This window comes from Ictalurus punctatus, chromosome 8 (genome assembly GCF_001660625.3).
Source record: "Ictalurus punctatus breed USDA103 chromosome 8, Coco_2.0, whole genome shotgun sequence".
NCBI classification, from domain to species: domain Eukaryota; kingdom Metazoa; phylum Chordata; class Actinopteri; order Siluriformes; family Ictaluridae; genus Ictalurus; species Ictalurus punctatus.
In genome coordinates this window covers 17,153,817-17,177,470 of record NC_030423.2, presented here as the reverse complement: position 1 = coordinate 17,177,470, position 23,654 = coordinate 17,153,817, and the positions used below count along the sequence as shown (strand labels likewise).

The 23,654-nt window shown below is 38.2% G+C and overlaps 1 protein-coding gene across 3 annotated transcripts in view; it reads right to left on the bottom strand.

The window, feature by feature from the left end:
• The window catches only part of csk (C-terminal Src kinase), a 39,698-nt gene that overhangs the window by 5,958 nt on the left and 10,086 nt on the right, over positions 1–23,654 (bottom strand). For 2 of the 3 annotated variants that reach the window (XM_017474062.3, XM_017474064.3), the window contains exons 2-8: positions 15,027–15,171; positions 13,876–13,989; positions 13,610–13,722; positions 7,776–7,995; positions 1,788–1,881; positions 683–748; positions 290–389 (exon numbers count right to left, since the gene is read on the bottom strand). In XM_017474062.3, coding sequence (XP_017329551.1) covers positions 290–389; positions 683–748; positions 1,788–1,881; positions 7,776–7,995; positions 13,610–13,722; positions 13,876–13,989; positions 15,027–15,041 — 722 coding nt within the window. In that variant the 5' untranslated portion in view covers positions 15,042–15,171. Of the gene's footprint in view, positions 1–289; positions 390–682; positions 749–1,787; positions 1,882–7,775; positions 7,996–13,609; positions 13,723–13,875; positions 13,990–15,026; positions 15,172–15,294; positions 15,462–23,654 lie in introns of those variants that run through there. The other variant, XM_017474063.3, reaches the window with a different exon arrangement.

The following is a 23,654-nucleotide window of genomic DNA, read 5'->3' as shown; positions in this document are numbered from 1 at the left end:
ACAGCACAAAATACAGGAGCAAATGCTCAAGGTGATTTTAGTACGTCAAGAATAACTGCTGACTGGACAAGAACACAGTGTACCTTAAGGGCAGATGACTTATATCATCATCATAATCATCATCATCTCTCTGCACTCCACATACACATATTGCACATACCCACTTCTATCCCGTCATATACTCCATAGCATTTCACTATAAACAATTCTACTCTGTATAACTCTTCGAATGTGACAAATCGAGCTTCAACTTCAACACAAGCATTTTATGAAAGAGCTGAGAACTTACGTCATGACCGAGGCCTCGGCGATGAAAGCCTGCGCTGTGGCATCATGTTTGATGCACTTCACAGCTACTTTAGTGCCTCTGTAATCCCCCACCATGACATCTGCGCAAAACGTGTCACGTCATTCACTTGGTGATTAGCGTCATGCTTTGAGTTTTTCCAAATCTTATCTTTGTACATGGATATGTTGCTCCATGTTTTTTAATCTGTTCAAGCATTACAGCAGACTCAAATCAGGAAGAGATGAATAACAGATAAATTTAAGAAGTTATCTTAGGAAAGAGGAAACAGGAAATATCATCCACTTCTGCATTGGAGAAGCGATGACGAATCTATGATTCATACAAATACACCCTTAAAGAGAATAGTCTTAGATAGACTAGTGTGAAACTTACCTCCAAATTCACCCTTTCCAATAGTTTGAATGAGTTTCAGTTCCTTGCGGTTCAGTGCCCATCCACCTGAGCAACAGAAACAGGAAGTGTGACTACTGCTACCAGCATTGAACCAAAATACCACAATGATGAAGCTTTGCATATCAATAGTTTTTCTTTTTTAGATATGTAATAGGACCAGACTTCTAGCATGTAATACTATATGTAGTTCAGAATTCTGCAGTGAGTCCACATTTTACAAGTCGCAGGACACGGAAGGAACCATAACCTGTCTGTTTATCCAATTAATCTTATACAGATTCTTCTGGCTAATCATTCTAAAGAAATATTTCAAGAAATATTTGGCCATTTTTGGCATCCAAAGCCTGCATCAGAAAGCAGTTATATCATTTATTGTGTCCAAAATATAGAACAGTATTCTGCTGCAGTGGTCTTACAACCATTACATAATACAGGTCAGGATGGCAACAGTGATGCTCGATCTACTGGTTTTTCCCCCTTCTCTTTTCATGTTGATTTTCCTTGTGTGTTAGATTATTGTGCCACATTATATTTTTAATATCTTGAACATGGAATTGATGCTTTTTTTGCACAAATCCCAGGAACACTGGGAGTAAAACAGGAATACATCCTGGACGGGACGCCAGTCCATCAAGGCACCATGCATGCACACATTCACACTTGGGGGCAATTTAGACACTGATCCGCCTACTCGCTTGTTTTTAGGAGTTGAGAGAAAAGACCCAGTATTCCCGAGATTCAGATCCACAGTGACCCTGACCAGGATAAAGGGCTTACTGAAAATAAATGTAATGAATTTCCATTCAAAATGCATAGGGAATGCAAACTTTTGCCCATAAGGTACATCACTTACAGCTCAGCTACAGCTCAGTTCCTTTATTATTATTACTGTCTCACTATCTCACTTTGCACACAATCATATAATAAAGTCATATACATGATCTGGAAAATTTGACAAACAATAGAGGTTTAAAAAAAAAAAAAAAAAAAAAACCCAAACAAACAGTAGTTTAAAATGATTTCTCAAAATACACAAGAGGCTACTATAGGAAAAGAGGAATAGGAAGATGTTCTATGCTCTTACTTCTGGAGAACTCATCCTGCGCTGCCACTGTTCCCTCCATGAGCTTGGGTTTGATGAGTCTGGTGCAAAGGCCGTCCGCATCTTTTGTGTAGTGCTGCACACAAAGATCACCAACACAATTAGTATTATATTAGACACATTGCAGGGCTTCTGCAGATTTGTAGACTTCACCTTTAATCAGCCAGGCATGAAGTCAGAAAATACATTCCCTCACATTTGAGGTTGCATTTCTATAATATCTTCTATACAGAAGTCAAGAGCAAGCAAAGCTGCAGCTTCTTTTGTTTCCAACATTAGCAGTTCATCAACAGAGGGCAGTCTCAGACATCTACAGTGTAGTACAAAATAAATTATTATTTAATATTCAAGATTCTGCACCATTTCTCGATCCCTATTTAAATGTCAGCAAATGTGTTCTTTACATCTATTCATTTAGCGGACGCTTTTATTCGAAGCGACTTACAAATAAGGAAATACAAGCAAAGCGATATATCAAGTGGAGAACAATACAAGTAGTGCCATCATACAAGATATCTAATCGAGTTCTAGAGAAGCAAAGTGCGCAGAAAGTAGAAGTGTAAGAGCCAGAAGAAGTGCAGAATTATAATTATTTTAGTGGATTGAAGACAAGTTAAGAGTTAGTTAAGTGTTCATGGAAGAGGTGGGTATTTAACCGTTTCTTGAACATAGTGACAAATTCTGCTGTCCAGGTTGAAGTTGGAAGTTCATTCACCACTGAGGGACAGTTAGCTTGAAGGTGCTGGAAGGGGACCTTGAGCCTCGCTGAGTAGGCATTACTCAGTTAACTACTCGTTAACTGAACGCAGGTTGTGCGAGGAAACATAAAACTCAAGGAGAGAGTTGAGGTAGGAGGGTGCTGTTCCAGACAAGGTCTTGTAGGTGAGCATCAAGGCAATGAATGTGATGCGGGCAGCTACAGGAAGCCAGTGGAGGGAGATGAAGATGGGTGTGACATGGGTTCTCTTGGGCTGGTTGAAAAGAAGGCGTGCTGCTGAGTTCTGAATCATCTGAAGGGGTTTGATGGTGCTGGCTGGAGCTAAAGCTGGCGCTGAACCTGGCTATACTGACCATGTTAACTGCTTTGTACTAAAGGTCAGATTTTCCTCATGCCTAATCTCTTCTATTGAAGCATGTGTTCAGACAACACTCCATGGATTTGATTTAAAATTGATCACAAGGTTTTGCACAAACGCATGCAGTCCATGCCAGCTTGCGTGCACATGGTCATTAAAGAAGACATACAGTTGAGGTTGTAAGTTAATACATGCCTTGCAGAATCTTCAAAATGTTAAGGATTTAGTTTTTTATTTAGTACTTTTGAACATGATGATCATGTAAATTGTTATTTTGTTTACAGATCTTATTTTTTCATTTAGTACTGCCCTTCAGAAGCTACATGAGATATTTACATGTTTCCCAGAAGACAAAATAATTATTTTTAATTATTAAAATTATTATAAATTATATTTTTAAGATTTTGCAGATTATGCAAGTGTATGTAAACTTATGGCCTCAACTGTATGTCTTCTTTAATGACCATGTGCACGCGAGCTGGCATGGACTGCATGTGTTTGTGCAAAACCTCGTGATCAATTTTAAATCAAAACCATGGAGTGTTGTCTGAACACATGCTTCAATAGAAGAGATTAGGTATGAGGAAAATCTGAAAATATTTCAGAGATTCTGCTTTTGTTGTGAATAATAAAATTTCTAATGACAATTGTATTCAATTAGAAAAGAATGTAAAATAAAAGCATTTTCACTAGTGCTCTCAAACTTTTGGACCCCACTGTATGCACGCAGACTACTACAGTAAAGCATAAACCTGTATCCTGAAAACACGCACATTCAAAACATGCAGAATACCCTCACAATCTTGGTGTCATAGATCTTTGCACGATGGAACAGAAGATTGCATAACCCTTGCAACAGAACTGCAACAATCATGCCTCTCAAATGTGTGATCTTCCTCTTTGTCACTTCCTTTTCATCAACTTTTCCAGGAACTGAAGTGCAGGCAACAGGTGAGGCAAAGCCATGTACGTGAGAGAGTGTGCTTCACTGGCACACCATGAAAAACAAATCTCTCTCTCTCTCACACACACACACACACACACACACACACACACGATGCCCAGGATAGGGGACACACAGTTCCATGATCACACCAGTGATGGCTAAATAAGTCAGACTATCCCTAAACTTCTCAGCAATGTAACCTTGCTTGCCATCAAGCCTGTCCCATAAGATCTTTAAACATACTGCTGGATGCTATACATTTGAACCAGGACTCTCAGATCAATAAAGTATCATTTTAATGTCATCTCGTGTCTCAGCTAATGGGTCTTACTGAGCAGACTGAGGACAGAATAACCAGTGCTCTAATTCAAACTGAAAGCAAAAACAGTCACTAGTTTCTATAGCCATCTATTTAAGACTAACAGAGAGTCAACAAAAAAAAACAGATCAAATCACATGGAAAAAGTAAGCACACTCATACATTTATCACACCTTAAAAGCCATAAAATTAGAATCAGGTGTTGAAGACTGGGTGCCAGTGATTAGAACCTGCTTAGGGAATGCAGGTGGAAACAGTCTTATTTATACCCCTCTCATATCTAGTGTCTGGTGTTCCCTTTGCTATTGAGGTGTGTTTTGTCATCATGCCAAGATCTAGAGTTCTATAAGGCCTTCAGAAAAAAGGGTGTGGATGCAAGGGGTTTAAAAAGATCTCCAAATTATTTTGAAATACATCATTCCACAGTAAGGAAAAATAATCTACAAATGGCACAGATTTCAAACGACTGTCAATTTGTCCAGGGCTGGCCGTCCTAGCAAATTCAGACCAAGAGCAGACCAAGAGTGTGACGCAAAAAAATTAAAATTCTCCATGAACCCCAAAATTTCATCACAGGATCTGCTTCATCATTAAATCTTGCAACTGTTGGTGTCAATGTACATGCTTCTAGAATCAGAAAGAGATTGAATCACAAATTTGACCTGCATGGGAGGCGTTCCAGGAAAAAGCCTTTGCAAGACTACAGTTTGCCAATGAGCATATAGGCAAAGACCAGGCCTTTATGAATAATGTGCTCTGGACAGATGAATCAAAGATTCATCAACAAATCAATGTTGTTTGGCTAGAGTAACAGCAGATATGTTTGGCACAGACCAAAGACAGTTGGTATGAGGTGTTTCTCCTGGAAAGCTGTGAAGCACGGTGGTAGAAAGTTATGCTTTGGGGTTGCTTCACTGCCTCAGAGACTGGACAGCTTGCATTCATTGATTCAACTATGAATTCTGTATCATATCAAAGAGTGCTTGAAGATAATGTGAGGCCATCTGTCCGAAAGTTGAACCTTTCAACAGGATAATGGTCCTAAGCACACTAGCAACTCCACCAAGGAATGGCTCACAAAGGAGAAATGGAGGGTTATGGATTGGCCTAGACAAAGCCTGGATTTGAATCCCATTGGAATGTTGTGGGGGATCTGAAACAGGCAGTACATGCAAGAAAACCCTCAAAACATCTTGCAACTGAAAGTATATTGCATAGAAGAGTGGTCAAAAATTCCAGCAAGCCTGGTGGACAATTATGCGAAATGCCTAAAAGACGTTTTTTCTGCTAAAGTGGGCAATACTAGCTTCTGAGGCCAAGGGTGTACTTACTTTTTCCACTGAAGAATATCACATCTATTGATATTTCTGTTGAATAAATGATTGAAAATGCTAATCGTCCTTGTGGGTTTGTTCAAGTATATCAACTTTATTAATAGGCACTGTTTCAAAGATGATTCGCTTGTCAAAAAAATATATGAAAAAAAGCAAACAATCAGAAGGCTGACATTTCTGTATTATAAATTCTTTATTTGAATATTTTGAGATACTGGATTTTTGATTTCCATGATCTATAAGCCATATTCATCAGAGCACAAAAAAAGGCTTTAAATATTTCACTTTATGTGTAATGAATATAGAATATATGAAAGTTCCACTTTTTTAATTAAATTACAGGGCGAAAAAAACAAACTTTTCTACGATATCCTACTTTTTTGAGATGCACCTGTATATAAACAGAATAGAATGCAATAATAGTTGGGTTTAGAGAGAAGAAAGAGAGCAGGATGCAAAGAGCCGAGTTTAAATGCGTCACCAAACCACTACTCAACACCTCGTCAAAACTTATAAACATCCAGAAATCAGCATGCACCAGGCAGACAGATCGTCCCCATCAGTAAGGAAATACTACAGATAAGTAACTTGTACATAAGATGTAAAGAAGCAGTTGAAATGTACTTAAAAGTACTGCTTATGAGGTTTCTCCCCCACTGCGTTTTAGCTCAACTACGCACAGTGCAACATGGAGCCAAGCTCAAAGCTCAGAGATTAGCACTTTTTGAGGACATTTGGAGGCAAAATAGTCTCAGCAGCATATGAAGCAATGTGACACTCATGTACACACTGATCAAGCAAAAGTTCAAAGTTAAAGTGCTTTGAAGACCTGCAAGTATGTATGTGCGTGTTTCCTGACGCTTAACAAACACTTAAAGTTCTCTCTGAATCAGTTGCTATGTCTGATGTGGGCTGCTTCCTGTTTTGGCTATTTTGAGCCTGTCTGTGGTCATCATGTGGCCAAAAAACAAAACAAAAACACAAACAACGTTTTGCATATAGTTTGTCGAAACTAAACTAAGCCATATTTGGAATTCAGCAAGAACAAATCAGATTACTCACAGTCCTATTTGGTAAACATTATATAATGTATGTATGCCAACAATGTAAGTTATATATTAATTATAATGTGATTCAAACAACTAAATTCAATGATCAAACAGGTTAAAGGTGGCTGAAAATCTGTTGGCCCAATCATATGTTTTTGACAACTTTTAATTCACCATTTTTATATAGTTTTTGGGGAAAACTTGAAAATATGATTGTCCTGTACATAATCTAGGGAGTCTTTCCGGCACACTCCGGGACAAAAAAAATGGGCGAAGGTTCTTTTGTTTCACAAAAGTGCAGCAAATCATTTAAAGTTAATTCTGTCTTCATGTTAACAGCTCAAACACAGCTTTTTGACCACCTGTCTATTTTCTGACACTGACAAGTACATGTGTGAAAGACTGTCAACATGTTTACCTCACAAAAGAAACACTATTGTGTATTAAACTGCTGCATGTTGATTCAAACTTTGTTTGTTGTTTAACTGAGTATTCATTGCTAGATGAATTTCATACACTTTTTTTGCTGTGTACATGTAGATACCACAATCTAACCATTCAGAGTAACTGCATATTTGGGCCACAAAGCTAACATTAGTGTCATAAGAATGCAATTGTGACATTGGGTTCCCATTGTGACATTGGGCCTTAAATGTAAGTGAACAAAGAATTAAAGCTAGAGAACATAAATTGGCAGATTAGATGTTTACAATGATCACCTACCTTAATGTTCTGATTTTTAAAAATTTTTTTTAATCATTTTACATTAAAGCAGGTTTTCTTTTGTTAAACAGTGATGTTTGACAGGCAACAAAGTGGCCAAATGTATATTTTGGGAGGCTATGTCAGCCCTTCTTGAACAAAACTGCACCAGCGGTATTCTTCCCATTGAACAAATAGATATTTGATATATGAGAAAACGAACTTTATGTGTACAAAGCTTAACGTTAATACTCTAACGCGAACTAAGCAGGTCGGTGCCAAATAGATATTTGTTCAATGCCTATTTTGGGGATAATCAGCCAACGCTGCTTTTAAAGGTGGCTAAAAATCTGTTGGCGCAATATCAGTTTGCTACGTTGACACTGAAGTGCCAAGATACATTGCTGTCACATGTTCACACTTTATACAGCAAGAGTCACAGATTTATATTTACTATAAAAAGAGAGCTTTATATAAAAAAAAGTTTTTTTAATAAATAAAAAGCTCCACTGAAATCCAAAGAGCAACGCCAAACAATCCTCACCTCGACGAGCTGCATGAGGTTCTCGAAGTAGGCCTCCTCGTCGATGGTGAGTTTCCCATTGTGGTAGATGATGCGGTAATGCTCCACTTTGCCCTCAGAGCTCACACACAGCGTGTAATCTCCGGGGTAGTTGGTGCTCTCACGCACCAGGAACAGCCCCATCTCAGGTGGGTAGAGCAGTCTCTCGGCTTGATCACGTGTTATCTTACCGTGGAACCATCTGAGGAAGGCAGCACAAAATATACGCTCACAACTCAGTACATGGCCAGCACTGGGCTACATTCAGTATATACATAGTATTTATTGTACACTAAGGATGCACAATTATATTTTTATAGTGAGTACAGATTTTGTTTTCTTCAATTATAAGCATAATCTATTGCAATGTTGGTGAGCTTAGTTCAAGTAACTGGGAACATTTGAGATTGGCTTCAACTGACTTTAGGTCAAATTAAAAGTGCTCCTTGTCCAGTTTAACTGTGGTGGCAACATTTATTTGTGTATTTATTTTGAGTCTAATTATGCTTCTATTTAGATTGTAAAAGGTAAATCACCTGTGTAGAGGAAGCAGTCTTATTTTCATTCCAAGTTTATAAATGTGAATAAAAAGGCTGATTCCTGCTAACTTTATAAAAAATTATATATATATATAGTAACCCCCCCCCCAAAAAAAAAAGAAGAAGAAGAAGAAAAAAGAATTCCATCCAACCATTGTCTATACCGCTTACCCTACACAGGGTTACGAGGAGCCTGGAGCTTATCCACGGGGACTCGGGACACAAGGTGGGAGACACCCTGGACGGGATGCCAACACATCGCTGGGCACAATCACACACACACACTACGGACAATTGCAGAAATGCCAATCAGCCTACATCGCATGTCTTTGGCCTGGGTGAGGAAACCAGAGTCCCTGGTGGAAACCCCTAAAGCACGGGAAGGACTCCACACGCACACACAGGACAGAGGCGGGATTTGAACCCCCAACCCCAGAGGTATGAGGCAAACGCGCTAACCACTAAGAATAATTGGGATACTGGAACTAAATAATTATCACTGGTAGCTTGTTCATAGGGGCAGGTGTGGCAGAGCACCAACATTTACACCAACCTTTTATCAAATGTTAATCTTTACAAAGTCCTTATTCACAACACCATTCATTTTAAACTCAGTTTACATCCTAATTACCTTTTGAAGGACTACCAATTTTTTTTTCTTTTTTAAATTTTTTTTTTTTTTTTTAAGTGTCACTATTTGACAGATATAAGCTGATGTTCTGATAATTTGCTCCCCTTCCTTGACGTCCGCTCATTTATCCATACAGTTATTCTAGCACTTGGTGGTCAAAAATGGGAACTACACCAAGCACTTCTAAAAGGCCCATTGGGTCAAGAATCACTCCGCCCCCACACTTGCTTTTCCAGTGGAGGAGGAGCAGCAGACACACCAATAATAACCGGGGTGTTAGATTGGGCTAGTATGAAAATCCTCTGCAGCTGCCAAGATTTTGTTTAAATCAGAAAAATCTGAACTAAATCTAAGATTTGTTGCAAAGATTGGGAGTGGGAAATATCTCCCTTTTCCCAAAGTCCAATTGTTTGGGCCAGTTTCAGGTCTTTTTTGTGGTTTTTGAGATGCTAAAACCTTGAACACAGTTGAAAGCATGTATAAAACCCTTCATAATGAACTGCTAGTCTGTATGCTGAATGACTGCATGTCCTTGACTTTCAATTGCGTATTACAGGGTAACGCATAAAATTCACTCGATGTCTGTTGACCATTTTATTTGAAACTGTCGTTATTAAATGTTATCCTGTACGACCAAAACCTATTGCATATTTATATTATAGCAGCGCACTTTTAAAGAAACTGCTTCCTGAATTGTCAGACCAAAGTCCAGAAGTCGTTAAACATTATTATTGGTAAAAATGCAATTTATATGGTGATATAGCTCTTCTGACTGGCCCAACCTATTTTAAAAAAAAAACTGAACACACTAGATAATGCAACTACTTCATTCTAAAATCCTAACATTGCTTTAAGATCTTACATTCATTGTATACAGAATAATATTTAAAATGTTAAGGGACGCATCGTTGTTGAAACAGCACACGTTTGTCTAGCTAATCTTGTGAGGACCTTCCACTGACAATTATTAATGTAGCTATGTAATGCTACACCTAAATGTAACCCTCAGCTTAACCTGAGTAAACAAAATGAAACCTTTTGGCTCGTTTAGTTTATTTATATATTTTTTAAATAAAAGCTGTAGCTTTAGTTAACAAACAAACAAATTTTCTAACCAGCCAAACTTCCCCACAAGGTCAAGACGGTCATATATTCCTTTCCCTATGGTGACATTTGATCCCCAAGACATAAACACACAGACACACACAGTAAAGCTAAAGCTCAGGACAAGAAAAGACAAATTACAAGGTTCCAAAAGGAGCACAGCGTCGGACGCTTTTGCGGAGGCTCTGGCATCAGAACCATGCAATCTGTGTTTCACAATTTCCACTGAATCTGACCCTCGAACATAAACCTGAGCGCTGAGGAGAAAAGAACTAAACTTGTTCACATAATCTGCTGCATCGAAGTAGTTAAAACGTGCAAATAAAAAGTGTATAAAGGTCAGTGGGGACAATGTGACGAATAAAATGGTGATCACAGTTATTTTGGTCAATACTAAATTACAATTATCAATCGCAAATATTCAGCGAGCAAAGGAACAAAACTTTTATTATTTAAGAATGTACATAATGTTTTATTGATTTTTTTTTTCCTTGTTTGTTGTTTTTTTTTGTTTCCCCCTTTGGTATGGTAGGGTTTGTTGGATGGGGTGTTGGATGGGGTGTTATGTAAAATAAAATTTTTCCAATAAAAATTCTATGGCAAAAAAAAGAAATAAATCATCATCATCATAATAATAATAATAATAATAAATAAAAATGTACATAATTACACTGGAAACCTTCAAAATTAGAAGTAAATGAGAAGTCCTTCGAAATTCATATTCTTTGTATTAAAATACGACAGTCACATTTGTAAATTAGCTCTTTAAATGTTGTATCCAGGATAAACATGACTGGAACCTAAAAATAGATAGAGAGGATGTAACTGGTCAGAGAGTTAAAACGTATTATACCATGGCGTGATTGGTCGGAGGGTGTGGATTAAGTACGGGATAATCTGCGGCTAGGTGTGCGTTACATGGTTTTAATGCACGACGTGGAGGAAAAGAACCACCTGACGCAAAGCAGAGTGCATTAACGCTGTGTAACGTACACCTAGCTGTGGATTCTCCACTTATAACGTGGTCAATTGCCAGCACTGACAAGTTAAAGCTGTCACTAATGTTTGCAGTGCAAAATTTGACTGAAAGGATAAAAATAATGGATAATTCTGGTTAGAAATTTTATATTTCGTTAGATCTAGAATTCTGCCCGCTCTAAATCATACACAGAGATAAAGTAGTGTCATATGATTACATTTATTTGAATGAATTATAATAAATTGGAATTAGAGAAAGAGAGAGAGAGAGAGAGAGAGAGAGAGAGAGAGAGTGTGAGAGCGTGAGAGAGAGAATAACCTTCGTCTGTGCCACATCTTTACTAATAATGAAGCTGTGAATTTAACCACTGTATGCTACTTGTTTAAAGGTAGCGCATTAATTTAGAAACAGTGATTAAACTGACTGGAACTACCTGTACATTATACAGTTTGAACGCACACCTTCCAGCCAATCAGAATCGAGTATTCAGACAGACCATGGTATAATTCTATACAAACAATAGCACGCCTCAGTTTCAGTAGTTTCAGCTGTACCATGAACAATAAGTTAATATTAATGCGCTCTTTCTAATACGCTATTGTTTTTACAGTAACAGCTCACTCATAGGGACTTGTATAGTGGACATCCCATGTAATTTTTGATCTTTTTTAATTTTTTAGATTTCTAATCATTGATGTAGTTAGGAGACTTTTACGTGACATTTAAGGAAGGAGTCTTGAATGTCGGCACTTTGTAATGATCACAGTGCTTTGTACATTTTCTGGTGTGGGAAAGTCTTTAGAACAGAGGAGGTCATGCTTTCCGGTTTTTTTTTATGCTGTCTCACAACTTCGAGAGAGAGAGAAAGAGGTAACGTAATTTCTCTCTTAGAACACAAGAAATAACAGGAACTAACTTGTCTTCTGAACGTTCCATAACATTAAATATGACTATAGACCGTTTATATCGCTCATTAAGGCAGTAAAAATGTAAACGTTGGGAAAAATCACTGCAGTGTAAGAGGAATAACACTTCACTCTGTGCTGTTATATGAAAATGATGCACTTTCGGGGTAGCTAATGGAACCGCACTTCAGGTCCAACCTCCTCAGCATGGATTATTTGTGTGTTATTCTTTACTAAAGGAGAAGCTCATAAATTAATGCTCTAAATCTAATTTAAAAAAAAGTAAAGTCAGCTCTATCTACATCAATATAGCAGCTGATTACTTAAATAATTATTTTCCAATATTGTCCCAACCTTTTACCAAAGTTTACTACAGAATATTTGCCAACAATTCTATGTTGTAAAAACATTTTTAAAAAAGGTACGAGACATCATACTTTTATCCATTTATAGTTACAATTAATGTTGTGGAACGTCTGCAAAACAAGTTTGTCCTATCATCACTTACGTCACAGCAGTTATTAAGCATTGCATCACTTTCTCTTAAAGTTAATTAAACAAACAACAAAAAATTTAGCTTTTAATTGAGAAACCCCAAAACTCAACATCTTTGTGCAAAGAACAGGAAACAAAGAAACAGGAAACAAATGTAATCAATTTTGCGAAAGTTATTATCACGATTGAAATATAAACAAACTGTGCAGCATACACTGTTTCGAAAGGGTTCATATATCGACATCTTTGGAGTAGAGGAGGATGGCACAGGCTGCCATGGTGTAACGACAGGCAGTAATTGAAGAATGACGGTGGTACTCTTTCCGATGAACTGCCATCTCGATATCCATGTGCAGCTTTGCATATCAGAAATTTGAGTGGCTGTTTTTTTTTTCCATTTCCCGGATTAACCTGAGCAGGGTTATTTATTACATGGCCTGCTTTGTCCTCCTATTAAACCGCCGAGCGCTGATTTAAATGAGGCAGCAATCGTGAGTGCTGGACACGCTATCAGGAAGACGTGTCATGAGGATGACTATAGTAAGAGGACAGCGAGGATATCACGAATGCATGTGCCAAATATAGCTGGTCCATGCTAAATGCGGTGTGTCTATTCTCCTGCATGAATAGCTATATTCAACAAGCTCTCTCTCTCACTCTCACTCTCAAAGCATCCCCCTCACACAAACACTACAAAACCACGATTTGTCATTTTGATGTTAAACATGGCGTAATGTAATGTCCTCACGTACAGATATTTTACTTTTCTTGGTTATTGTGATTATATCTTATATTGAGTCTTTACAAATATAAAGCAAGATAAGAAACACATTTTTTGTGAGTTAAAAATTCCTTTCGATAATCCCCAACATTAGCAGGAGCATTACCCTATACATTCCTGTTTTACAAACCACATAAGGTGAAGGTAATAGCATTATAATTAGAAACCTCAGCATCTCATTTAAATAAATAAATAAATAAATAAATAAATAATATAACCACAGTATAGATTTCCTCTTGCTAATATTTTTGCCTGAGATTTATATATATATATATATATATATATATATATATATATATATATATATATATATATATATATATGCGCACGCATTTAAGAATTTGAAATTCGTTCTCATGAAATATAATATACAGGTCCTTACGGCATGAGGCTGAGCTTCCCGCCGGACTTCACCCCTTCTCGCTTCTGGACGTAGTTTGCCGGAATGGTCCCCTCTCGTCCCACTGTGTTTTTGGCTTTGTACCAGTTTGGGTCCTGTTATTAAATAAACAAATAAATAAAAGCCATTTCTGTGAAATGTACTCAGAAACACCAGCAGAAGGTACTATAGGGAAGGAAACTGAGAACGCAGTGGTGCCAGGAGCATTAATATTCTGTCACACAGACAGGAATTGTAACGACACTCACCTTAGTGACTCCTATAATGGTGAGGACATCTCCTTTACACAGGGGCAGATCCTGGTCAGTCGTGCCGGGGAAGTTGTACCTGGCCACACACTCCGTGCCTGGAGGCCAGATCGTCTAATGAGGGGAGAGATGATGCAATGCTGCTCAGAAACTGGACACAAACCATTTCACACAGACCTGCACTATTGTATTTTAATCATAAATCACCATTTTGGTTTTCTACACTGATTTAAACATTCTCAACCGCCATCTTGGAAATTTTTAACTCAAGACTGGCTTAAAGGTAGATCTTAGATTTTGATGACTTCTGTTAACAGGTAATAACTAGTTAATATTTAAAATTGAACTTGATTAAGATGCCCAAGAACCAACTTTTCTAAGAATATAGGGTGTTTAACTTGAAAAGGCACAGCGAGAGACTTAACAAGAAGATATACTGATACTGAAAAATTAATTACCAACCGATGCCCATCCCATATCTTTTTTTCTTTAAAAAATTTCAAATTAAACTTTTAAATTATTCATTTTAACTGAAGTGCTGGAAAAAAAATAAAAATACAGGAAATAACACACACACAAAAATAAAAAACTTGCACAAAACTGCTTTCACACAAAAATTAATTACATTTAACATAATAAATATACCATAAAGTATAAATATAATTCAAATCTATCATTACGAAAAGGAAAAAAAAAACAATCAAGTCTATTTACATGTAAACATTTCCAGTTAACTTTTTTCAATCTGTTACAGGATCGAATCTGATTCATTCTTTATTTCTCCAATATCAGATCCACCATTTTGTTTTTGGTTTGGACTTGATACCAGATCCTCAGTACTGAAATCAGTGCCATTTCTATTTATAAATGTAAATAAAATCGCTGTTCAGTGTAACGAGGTAATGCAGTATCAAACAAACAAACAAAAAAAGCTGTAGTTACACAGCTCTAAACCACAAAATCTTCTAAGACTAGAAAAAGATCTGAGTGTTACATTATATTCAACACTGAATACATAAATAAAAAATAACACACATCTAAAATGACACCCAGCATGTCACTGAATGCAGCAGCTAATGCTTATTTAGCAAGATCTATGCTAAGCAACTCACTAATTCATTCCATTCCCACTAGCTTGTTTTCGCTCTCACCTGTATGGCAGACATAATGAAGTGGATGAAAGGACAGAAGGAAAGAGGGAGAGAGGGAAGGAGAATATCCTCTCAGTGTCCCAGCAGGTTGAGAAACACCATCAGCGCTGAAGCTACACCATCCACCATCAAGTGCGTCCAGAACCTACAAACAGAATGATCCAATTTTAAAATATAAACCACACAGATATAAAATGCTACAAAATACTATGAAACCAGGACAAATGCTTGCTGCAGGAATGAGAAGACCTGCGAAATAACAACCTACCAGCATGACCCCTTAAATCACAGCCTCATTGTACTGCGTAAGGTTGTGAGATACTTCAATCCAGATTCAAACACACAAAAAAAAATACAATAAATGACGCTCTAGACTTGTTTGAAGGTGCCAAGTCCCACCCAGAATCAACCGATCAAACCAACCAATCGTTCAGAAGTGAACGAGCATATAAGCTAAGCAGCTTAATAACAGGAAGCACAAACACTTTCGAAGAGGAAGTGTCGGCTGCAGATTTTCCGATGCCTCAGACAGGAACTGGGGCTTGTATGAGCAGAGCACAGAGTGTCACGAAGCACAGCATCTAGTGCGTTTTTAAACATGGGTGAAAGGTATAGGACGATCAGCACTGTCTACAACCACGCTCCCCATCATCATCATCATCACACGTACCACTTAAATTTAAAAAAAAAAAAAAAAAAAAAAAAAAAAAAAAAAAAAAAACCCCACACCAATATTTTTCGCCACACAAACACATCTGGCTTCTGCGGCTGCGCCCCAGGGAGAACCAAAAAGAGAGTTGGGCAGGGAAAAGTTTCTGAAATCAAAATGAAATAGTGGCATGTTCCCCTTTAATAAAATTCAGCAGAAAAACACCGATGACATGGATAAGAAGCTTTTAACAGTTTGATACAGCACGTCACTTGTAAAAATGCCCTTCAAATTTCTGCCAGCACTTCCTGTTCACAGTTAATGTCATGAAGCCCTGACTATACTTCCTGTTTTCACTGTACTGAGGCCTACTTTCTGGAAGTTACTTACTGTTTCTTTGTCATCCTAATTAGGTAAAAATGGATTAGTAAGGCTTTTGGCGTACACACACACACAGAGAAACACTCAGACAATGTGTCTAATATCACAAGAAGCATTTACAAATCACCAAAAAAAAAAAAAAAAAAAAAAAAAATTTAACAGCACAAATTCTTACAGCTGTATTTTGAATTCTAGAGACTTGTGAGCTGAAATTTCACATATCCATCCCACAAACATGAACCGCATCACGAACATGTCCACAGTTATAGTTAGTTATTGTGTGTTGCTACGAGTTTTACAATATGAGCTCACTTCCTGTGCTGCTCAGAGCAACGTTCTTGTCGTTACTGCACGATGAACATTATGGGATGGGTGTGGGCCTGAGGCGCCAACCGCAGCTCCTGTACACAGCAGCCTTTACAGTTAGGGCATATAAGCCACTTCCCTTTAAAAACACACTCTTCCTCTGCTGTTCCGATGGCCTAAATTTACATTGCCTGGACAGGAACAGCATGAATCATTAAAAGATAGGACACACGCCGTCAGGCCTGAAGGGAGACTTGTTATTTCAGACGAGTCGAAAGATCAGACAGTTAGTAGCCAGCTGGCTAAAATGCGTCGTCAGGTCTCAGAAAAGACGGCACAGGGAAAAGAGGAAAAAAAGACGGATTTTAAAAATAGCAGATTTGCTGAAGCGAAGCACCAAAACAAATTGACTGATTTAAAGAAAAACAATGCTTCACCCACCCTGACTGTCTGATACTTATTGCACACTTTCTTAGCCACAAGCTTCAGAACCTGGAAGGTTGCACGCTCGGTTGCATGTTTTCCTTTAATGTCACCCGTGTATAGTTTCTTTGCTGTGTAACATCACGTATCTAATATCACAGGAAACTTTATAAAAACAACAAAACACACAATTATGCAAAATTTAAGCATACAATAAGCACTGTCTTTTTGTCAAAGTGAAGTTTTTTGTGTGTGTTTGTTTTTTTAAACGACGAAATTTCTCAAACCTGATTTATTCCTCAACTCGTGTGCCTAGTGAAATTTATGCAACAATCTGGGTCTCCTCATGAGAACAGCTCATCCCTTAGTGCTACTGTCGGTGATGAGGACAGGAGGCCTGTTTACCAGGAGCTTCAGCTGCTTTTCAGGCTCGGATGACAGAAATATCTCGGCTCCGATTACCACGTCAACCATCTGTGACGTTCCACTACAGTAAGAAAGAGGACGTACTTACACATACGTTCAGTCATTAAGAACGAATGCGTGAAACCTCAGTCAAACACACGGCGAGATGCTTTACGCCGTGTGCACGACATTCTACATCTAACTCCACGTTTGCATGAGACACATGATGCTTAAAGAAAACACATTTAATTATATATCGAGATTGAAATACATGTTTCTATTGGTCATGTGTTTAGAGATTGGTGGTGCGAACTCATTGGTTATGATATGATAGGGATACGATCGGTCAGGTTTACTTGTTCTCACACAAAAAAAAAACAAAAAAAAAACAAGGAGCTTCTTTTCTCACTCAACGTTTTCCAGCATCGTTCAACGTCAAAATAATGAGTAATCCACTGTCGACGTAGTGGAGACATTAGTGCCAACACTGGACTCAAAGTCCCAGGATGCAATTCGGCTTGGCTAGTTAGCGATATATACGAGATGATGAGCCCGATGGTGTTCGTTTCAGAGTTGAAGATTTAGAATCAGAGCTGAGTGTAGCGATGAGGAGTTGAGAGAGCAAGACTAAATTAGGACTAAAGTGCCGCTGCATCACTCTGTTCAGGTAGAGATGAAGTAAGGGCATAAATCTCACTGGCACCGGTGTGAGTGTGTAGCTGAAAGCCGTTGTGGGTAAGGCAGAAATCCGCTAAACCAAAAGTGAAAATGGTTTGAAACTCAAAATGTCAACTCAACGGCAATGCCACCGAAGATTTCATGCTGGTTATAAATATTGACATGCGAGTCGTTCGGGGTGGATTTTTCCTTTAAGCTGTTAAAAAGTTATCAGTGTCTGAAAGCACTTTAACCCGAAAAGATAATCACTGTCAGAGACACACGGACGTCACTGCAGAGGGGAAAAACATGATGCAATCGCATGAAAACACTTTGAAATTAAAAAATATATATACATATTGTACACCACAACAAAAAGCAGGATGCTGCCGCTTTGCAAAACAGCGCAAACTGTAAACTCGGTGAAATATAATCGACAGTTTTATTTCAACACTTTCACAAGTAAATAATCGTGAAGTTTCCTTCTTTTCTGTGAAACAGTGCAGGGTGTGCCCTGACTTGTACCCCATAAAAATGATATCATCACTGGAGGAATGCATGTTCAGAGCCCAATCTAGCACAAGAGCACTTTTCATCGCTGGCCTTTTTAAGAAAGACTGCACACACACGAGGCAACTGGACGCCTGCACGCCGCCGAACGAGACTAGATTCATCTGGATGAAAAATTCATGGAAAATTCCAAAAGAGTCAAAGCTTCTCTCCTCATTCACTCGGCTCACACAAGCGCTTCTGTGTGCATCCTGCGGGATCAGATGAACCCGGTTCTACACACATGGCCTGGATCAAACAGAGACACAAGAAGAGGCTTTGAGGAGGAACTGATTGCTCGTGGAAGATCTTTGCGGTATTGTGTGTTTACGTGATCCTCACACTGGGAGTCATATGTATCAACACGTACAAGCAGGGTGTAAACCTGATCATTAGATTTCATAAAGAAAGTCTGATCAAAGGACTGTTTAGAAGGCAGTTAAGGACCCTCTCATCAATAGAGAAAATAATGAGGAGACACAGCATCAGTCTGAAAGTTTGTACTGGGTAGTGGTGGCTTGACAGTTAAGGCTCTGGGTTACTGATCGGAAGGTCGGGGGTTCAAGCCCCAGCACTGCCAAGCTGCCACTGTTGGGCCCTTGAGCAAGGCCCTTAACCCTCTCAGCTCCAGGGGCGCTGTATCAAGGCTCTGACCCCAGCTTCCTAACATGCTGGGGTATGCGAAGAAACTGCGCTGTAATGTATATTTGACCAATAAAGACTCATTATCATTAAAAGTCTACCAGTGATAAGGTCAAGTGAAAAATCAAGAGATTTTTCACACAGAGAAGACCAGAGATGTCGAGCCTGACTGGACTTGATGGTGTGTTGAACAGAAAAAGAACAGAAAATGAAAGAGTGAGCGTGCCTGTAGGCGACATGAGGAACCAGGAAGTGAACTTCAATAAGAGCGTGGAGACATGATGCGCAGGCAGATAGGCAGTGTAGGACAGCAAGATCCACACCCGCAGCTTTTCACGCTTCCAGCAAAGTACTTCGTGTCATCTTACAAACAAGCTGAACCATCAGAGAGCACTTATAATCATCCAAACTGCTCACATACATAAATGCACTTAATATGAATAAATATCAGATTCTACAGAGGAAAACTGAGAAAAATCTGCTCAAATAAAAGTAATTTTTCACTGATAAAAATAAAAACTCATTTACTAAAATCATTATTGATATATAATCATATATATAATTATAATCAATAATTGTTCAATATAATCATACATAAAATTCAATTCGATATGATACAGTGGTATCTTGATACATAGGGATGACAAAAATATATCACAATACTTGAGGACATTTCTACAACGCACGATGTGTATCATGACGAATAATTTAGCTAACAAACTGTCTGCAAAACAGAAGTAAAATAAACAATGGGAAAATGAGTTTGACAATACTTTTCTTTAATGCGTACAAAGACAGAAGATTTTTTTTAATGACTTCAAAAAAAAAAAAAAAAAAACAGCACCCATTAAGTAATGATTAAAAATGTAAAAAAAAAAAATTTTTTTTTTAAATTATAAAATCACCATACCAACGATATTACAGAAAAATGTATCATACGTAATAATACATCACAATATCGATTTCATATCAATATATCGCCCAGCCTTAATAACATGCCATATTGTTACACCTCTAGACGTATCCTGATCACTGTGCTTATTCCCAATCATTAACAAACCAAAGTCGTCTTATTTGGTCTAGTTGTACAGAGTCAGTGCTGATATTCATTAAAGGTGCATTTACTTCTGTGCCTCCGTGGGACGAAACAGAACACAGCCCATCTCCTGCCTGTTTATGCAGATTAACTCCTGTATATTTTATTCATCAATCTCTTGCTTTTCCTCTAGCTGCAGATGAAATCTGGCTTTAATCAAGGAGTGCTTTTCGAAAGTAAATACAGTAAACATACAAGACAAATGAGTGTCCTTAGCTTTGTCTATCGATTCCTTTCCATTAAATCAATAATTGATCGCGAATATAATTACCCACACTTGTGTGTGCCAGTAGTGTATGTGTGATCGAGACAAGAACTGACTTGTTTCCCTGAGCTGAACTAAGAACAGAAATCCTGTTTACTTGTAAAAGCTGCTGCTGCATTTTGTCAGTTAATATCTAAAACATGCACCTATATAATGCATACTTACGTTGGCGAGTCAGATGAAAAATCGTTGTTTTTTTTTTATTCAGCACTTATTGCGAATAGGTGTCACAAAACTGTATAATGTTTCTAGATAATCTCCATTTTATTCCAAGTGTTCCACTAAACAAGGGTCTCTATTCCTTTGGAAAATAATGAGATTCAATTCTAATTTGTCACACTTTTAAGCTTTTCATTTGGCTCACCTTTGTAAATTTATGAAGTACTGCACTCTAATAACATAGCCTCATGATGAGATGAAGACAAATTCCTTTCAAAACTGTTATTATTGTAGGTTTATCTAAATTCCCAATGTAAAAACAATTTTTTCATGCATTTTTGACCAAATTTCGCCCTAATTTGGTCACAAACCAACCAGAATTGCCACCCACCTGTCAGCTGTTCCCCCATCACATGACAGTTACCAAACAAGGACCCACTGACTTAACGTGTAACAGCCTCTTACATTTACGGCATTTTGGCAGAAGCCCTTATCCAGAGCGAGTTACATCTCTCATTTATACAACTGAGCAAAAGGGCCCAACAGTGGTAGCAGTGCTGGGGCTTGAACTCCTGACCTTCTGTTCAGTAACTCAGACCCTTTAACCACTGAGCCACCACTGAACTGCCTGTAGGAACCTGCTATCTACTCTCTTCCACATACATGAGCTCACAGGCACCTATGATTGGCTAGTGTCGCCGTGATTGACAGGGAGAGGGAGTACGCCATCCATCCATCCATCCATCCCAAAGAGCAACCAACTGGGCTCCTGTTCACAGATGGATGTGGCCTCCATCGTTGGGATTCAAAATCGTGATCCAACAACAGGTGGAAAATATTTAACTCCACTGGTAGCATCCTCTCTGATTAACAGCTTAATTAACAAATTAACAGATATGAGAAACACTAGGTTTATAAAAAAAAAAAAAAAAAAAAAAAAAAAAAAAAAACGGTGGAGAATTCCTTTAATGCCATTGGTGTTCAGAGATCTGAAAGAAGAAGTAGTTACAAGCAAGTTGTGTCATAATTCTTCCTTCAAAGGGAGTGTGAGGGCAAGATCAGACCGGCCATGACCCCTGGTCATGGAGCATTCTTATTCTTGCTCTTACTCAAGTACACACTCACTTCCTATAATTAACTAGATACAAACCGACCTTAAAATAGATTTGACTGTTGCGCATTTATCCAAACGCACACTTGCCCAAGCACAGAGTCAATCAAAGAAATCTGTTAAATCAATTTTAAGTAGTCTGCAGCTCCGATATCTCTCTGCAATCAGGAGTGGACAAATCATCAGCTAGTGTGTCTAGGACAAACAGCTTTCATGTTCAAGCTAGTTTTTTTTTTGCAGTTATAGAAAAGCAGTGACACACCTCAATGCTCTAACCATAGGGCATATTTCCTAATCCATGGTCTGCTGCACTACATATGTTGACTTGAATGCAATCTGGCTGACTGTAGAATGATTTGTACTAGGAGGATATATTAGCATGCGGACATGGAAATGATGAGGAAACCCAGCAAAATAAATAAAGACACAAAGGTGTCAAATAACTCATGCTATAAGCAAGTCACCTACCTCACTGTTAAACAAAGACATTATGTACAGTGCCCTCCACTAATATTGGCACCCTTGGTAAATATGAGCAAAGAAGGCTTTGAAAACTTGTCTATTGTTTAACCTTTTGATCTTTTGTTAAAAAAAAAAAATTCACAAAATTTCTTTGCTCTCATGGATAAACAATTGCAAACAAAACACAGGTTTATGCAAAAACAAAATCTTTGTTAAATACAGGTGTGCAACAATTATTGGCACCCTATTAGTCAATACTTTGTGCTACTTCCCTTTGCCAAGATAACAGCTCAGAGTCTTCTCCTGTAATGCCTGATGAGAATACATGGCAAGGTATCCGAGATCATTCCTCCATACAGAATCTGTCCAGATCCTTCACATTTCGAGGTCCATGAAGGTCTCCTCTTCAGTTCACCGCACAGGTTTTCTATGGGTTTCAAGTCAGGGGACTGGGATGACCATGGCAGGACCTTGATTTTGTGGTCAGTAAACCATTTTTCTGTTGATATTGATGTATGTTTTGGATCATTGTCCTGCTGGAAGATCCAACCACGGCCCATTTTAAACTTTCTGGCAGAGGCAGTCAGGTTTTCATTTAATATCTGTTGATATTTGATAGAGTCCATGATGCCATGTATCCTAACAAAATGTCCAGGTCCTCTGGGAGAAAAACAGCCCCAAAAACATTAAAGAGCCACCACTATATGTAACCGTGGGCATGAGGTACTTTTCCATATGGCTCCCTCTCTGTGTGCGCCAAAACCACCTCTGGTGTTTACTGCCGAAAAAAGCTCCATTTTGGTTTCATCTGACCATAGAACCCGATCCCATTTGAAATTCCAGTAGTGTCTGGCAAACTGAAGATGCGTGAATTTGTTTCTGGATGAGAGTAGAGGCTTTTTTCCCCTAACCCTAACCCTTCCAAACAACTTGTGATGTAGGTGACTTTGAATTGCAGTTCTGGAGACTTTTTGACCCCAAGAGGCAACTCACTTCTGCAATTCTCCAACTGTGATCTTTGGAGATTTTATGGCAACTCGAACCATCCTTTTCACAGTGCGTCGAGACAAAATAGACACACGTCCTCTTCCAGGTTGATTCATAACATTTCCAGTTGACCGGAACGTCGTAATTATTGCCCTGATGGTGGAAATGGGCATTTTCAATGCTTGTGCTATTTCCTTATAGCCACTTCCCATTTTATGAAGCTCAACAACCTTTTGCTGCACATCACAGCTACATTCCTTGGTCTTACCCATTTTTATGAATGACTAAGGGAATTTGGCTTATGTGATACGTCATATTTATACCCCTGTGAAACAGGATGTCATGATTGAACAATTTCCTGTTCCTAGTCACCCAGGTGTACTAAAATAAATTCTGAATGGGAATATACTTCAAATATAATTCTCACATATGAATTCATAGGGGTGCCAATAATTGTTGCATACCTACATTTAACAATAATTTTTTTGATAAACCCATGTTGTGCTTGCAATTGTTTGATATCCATGAGAGCAGAG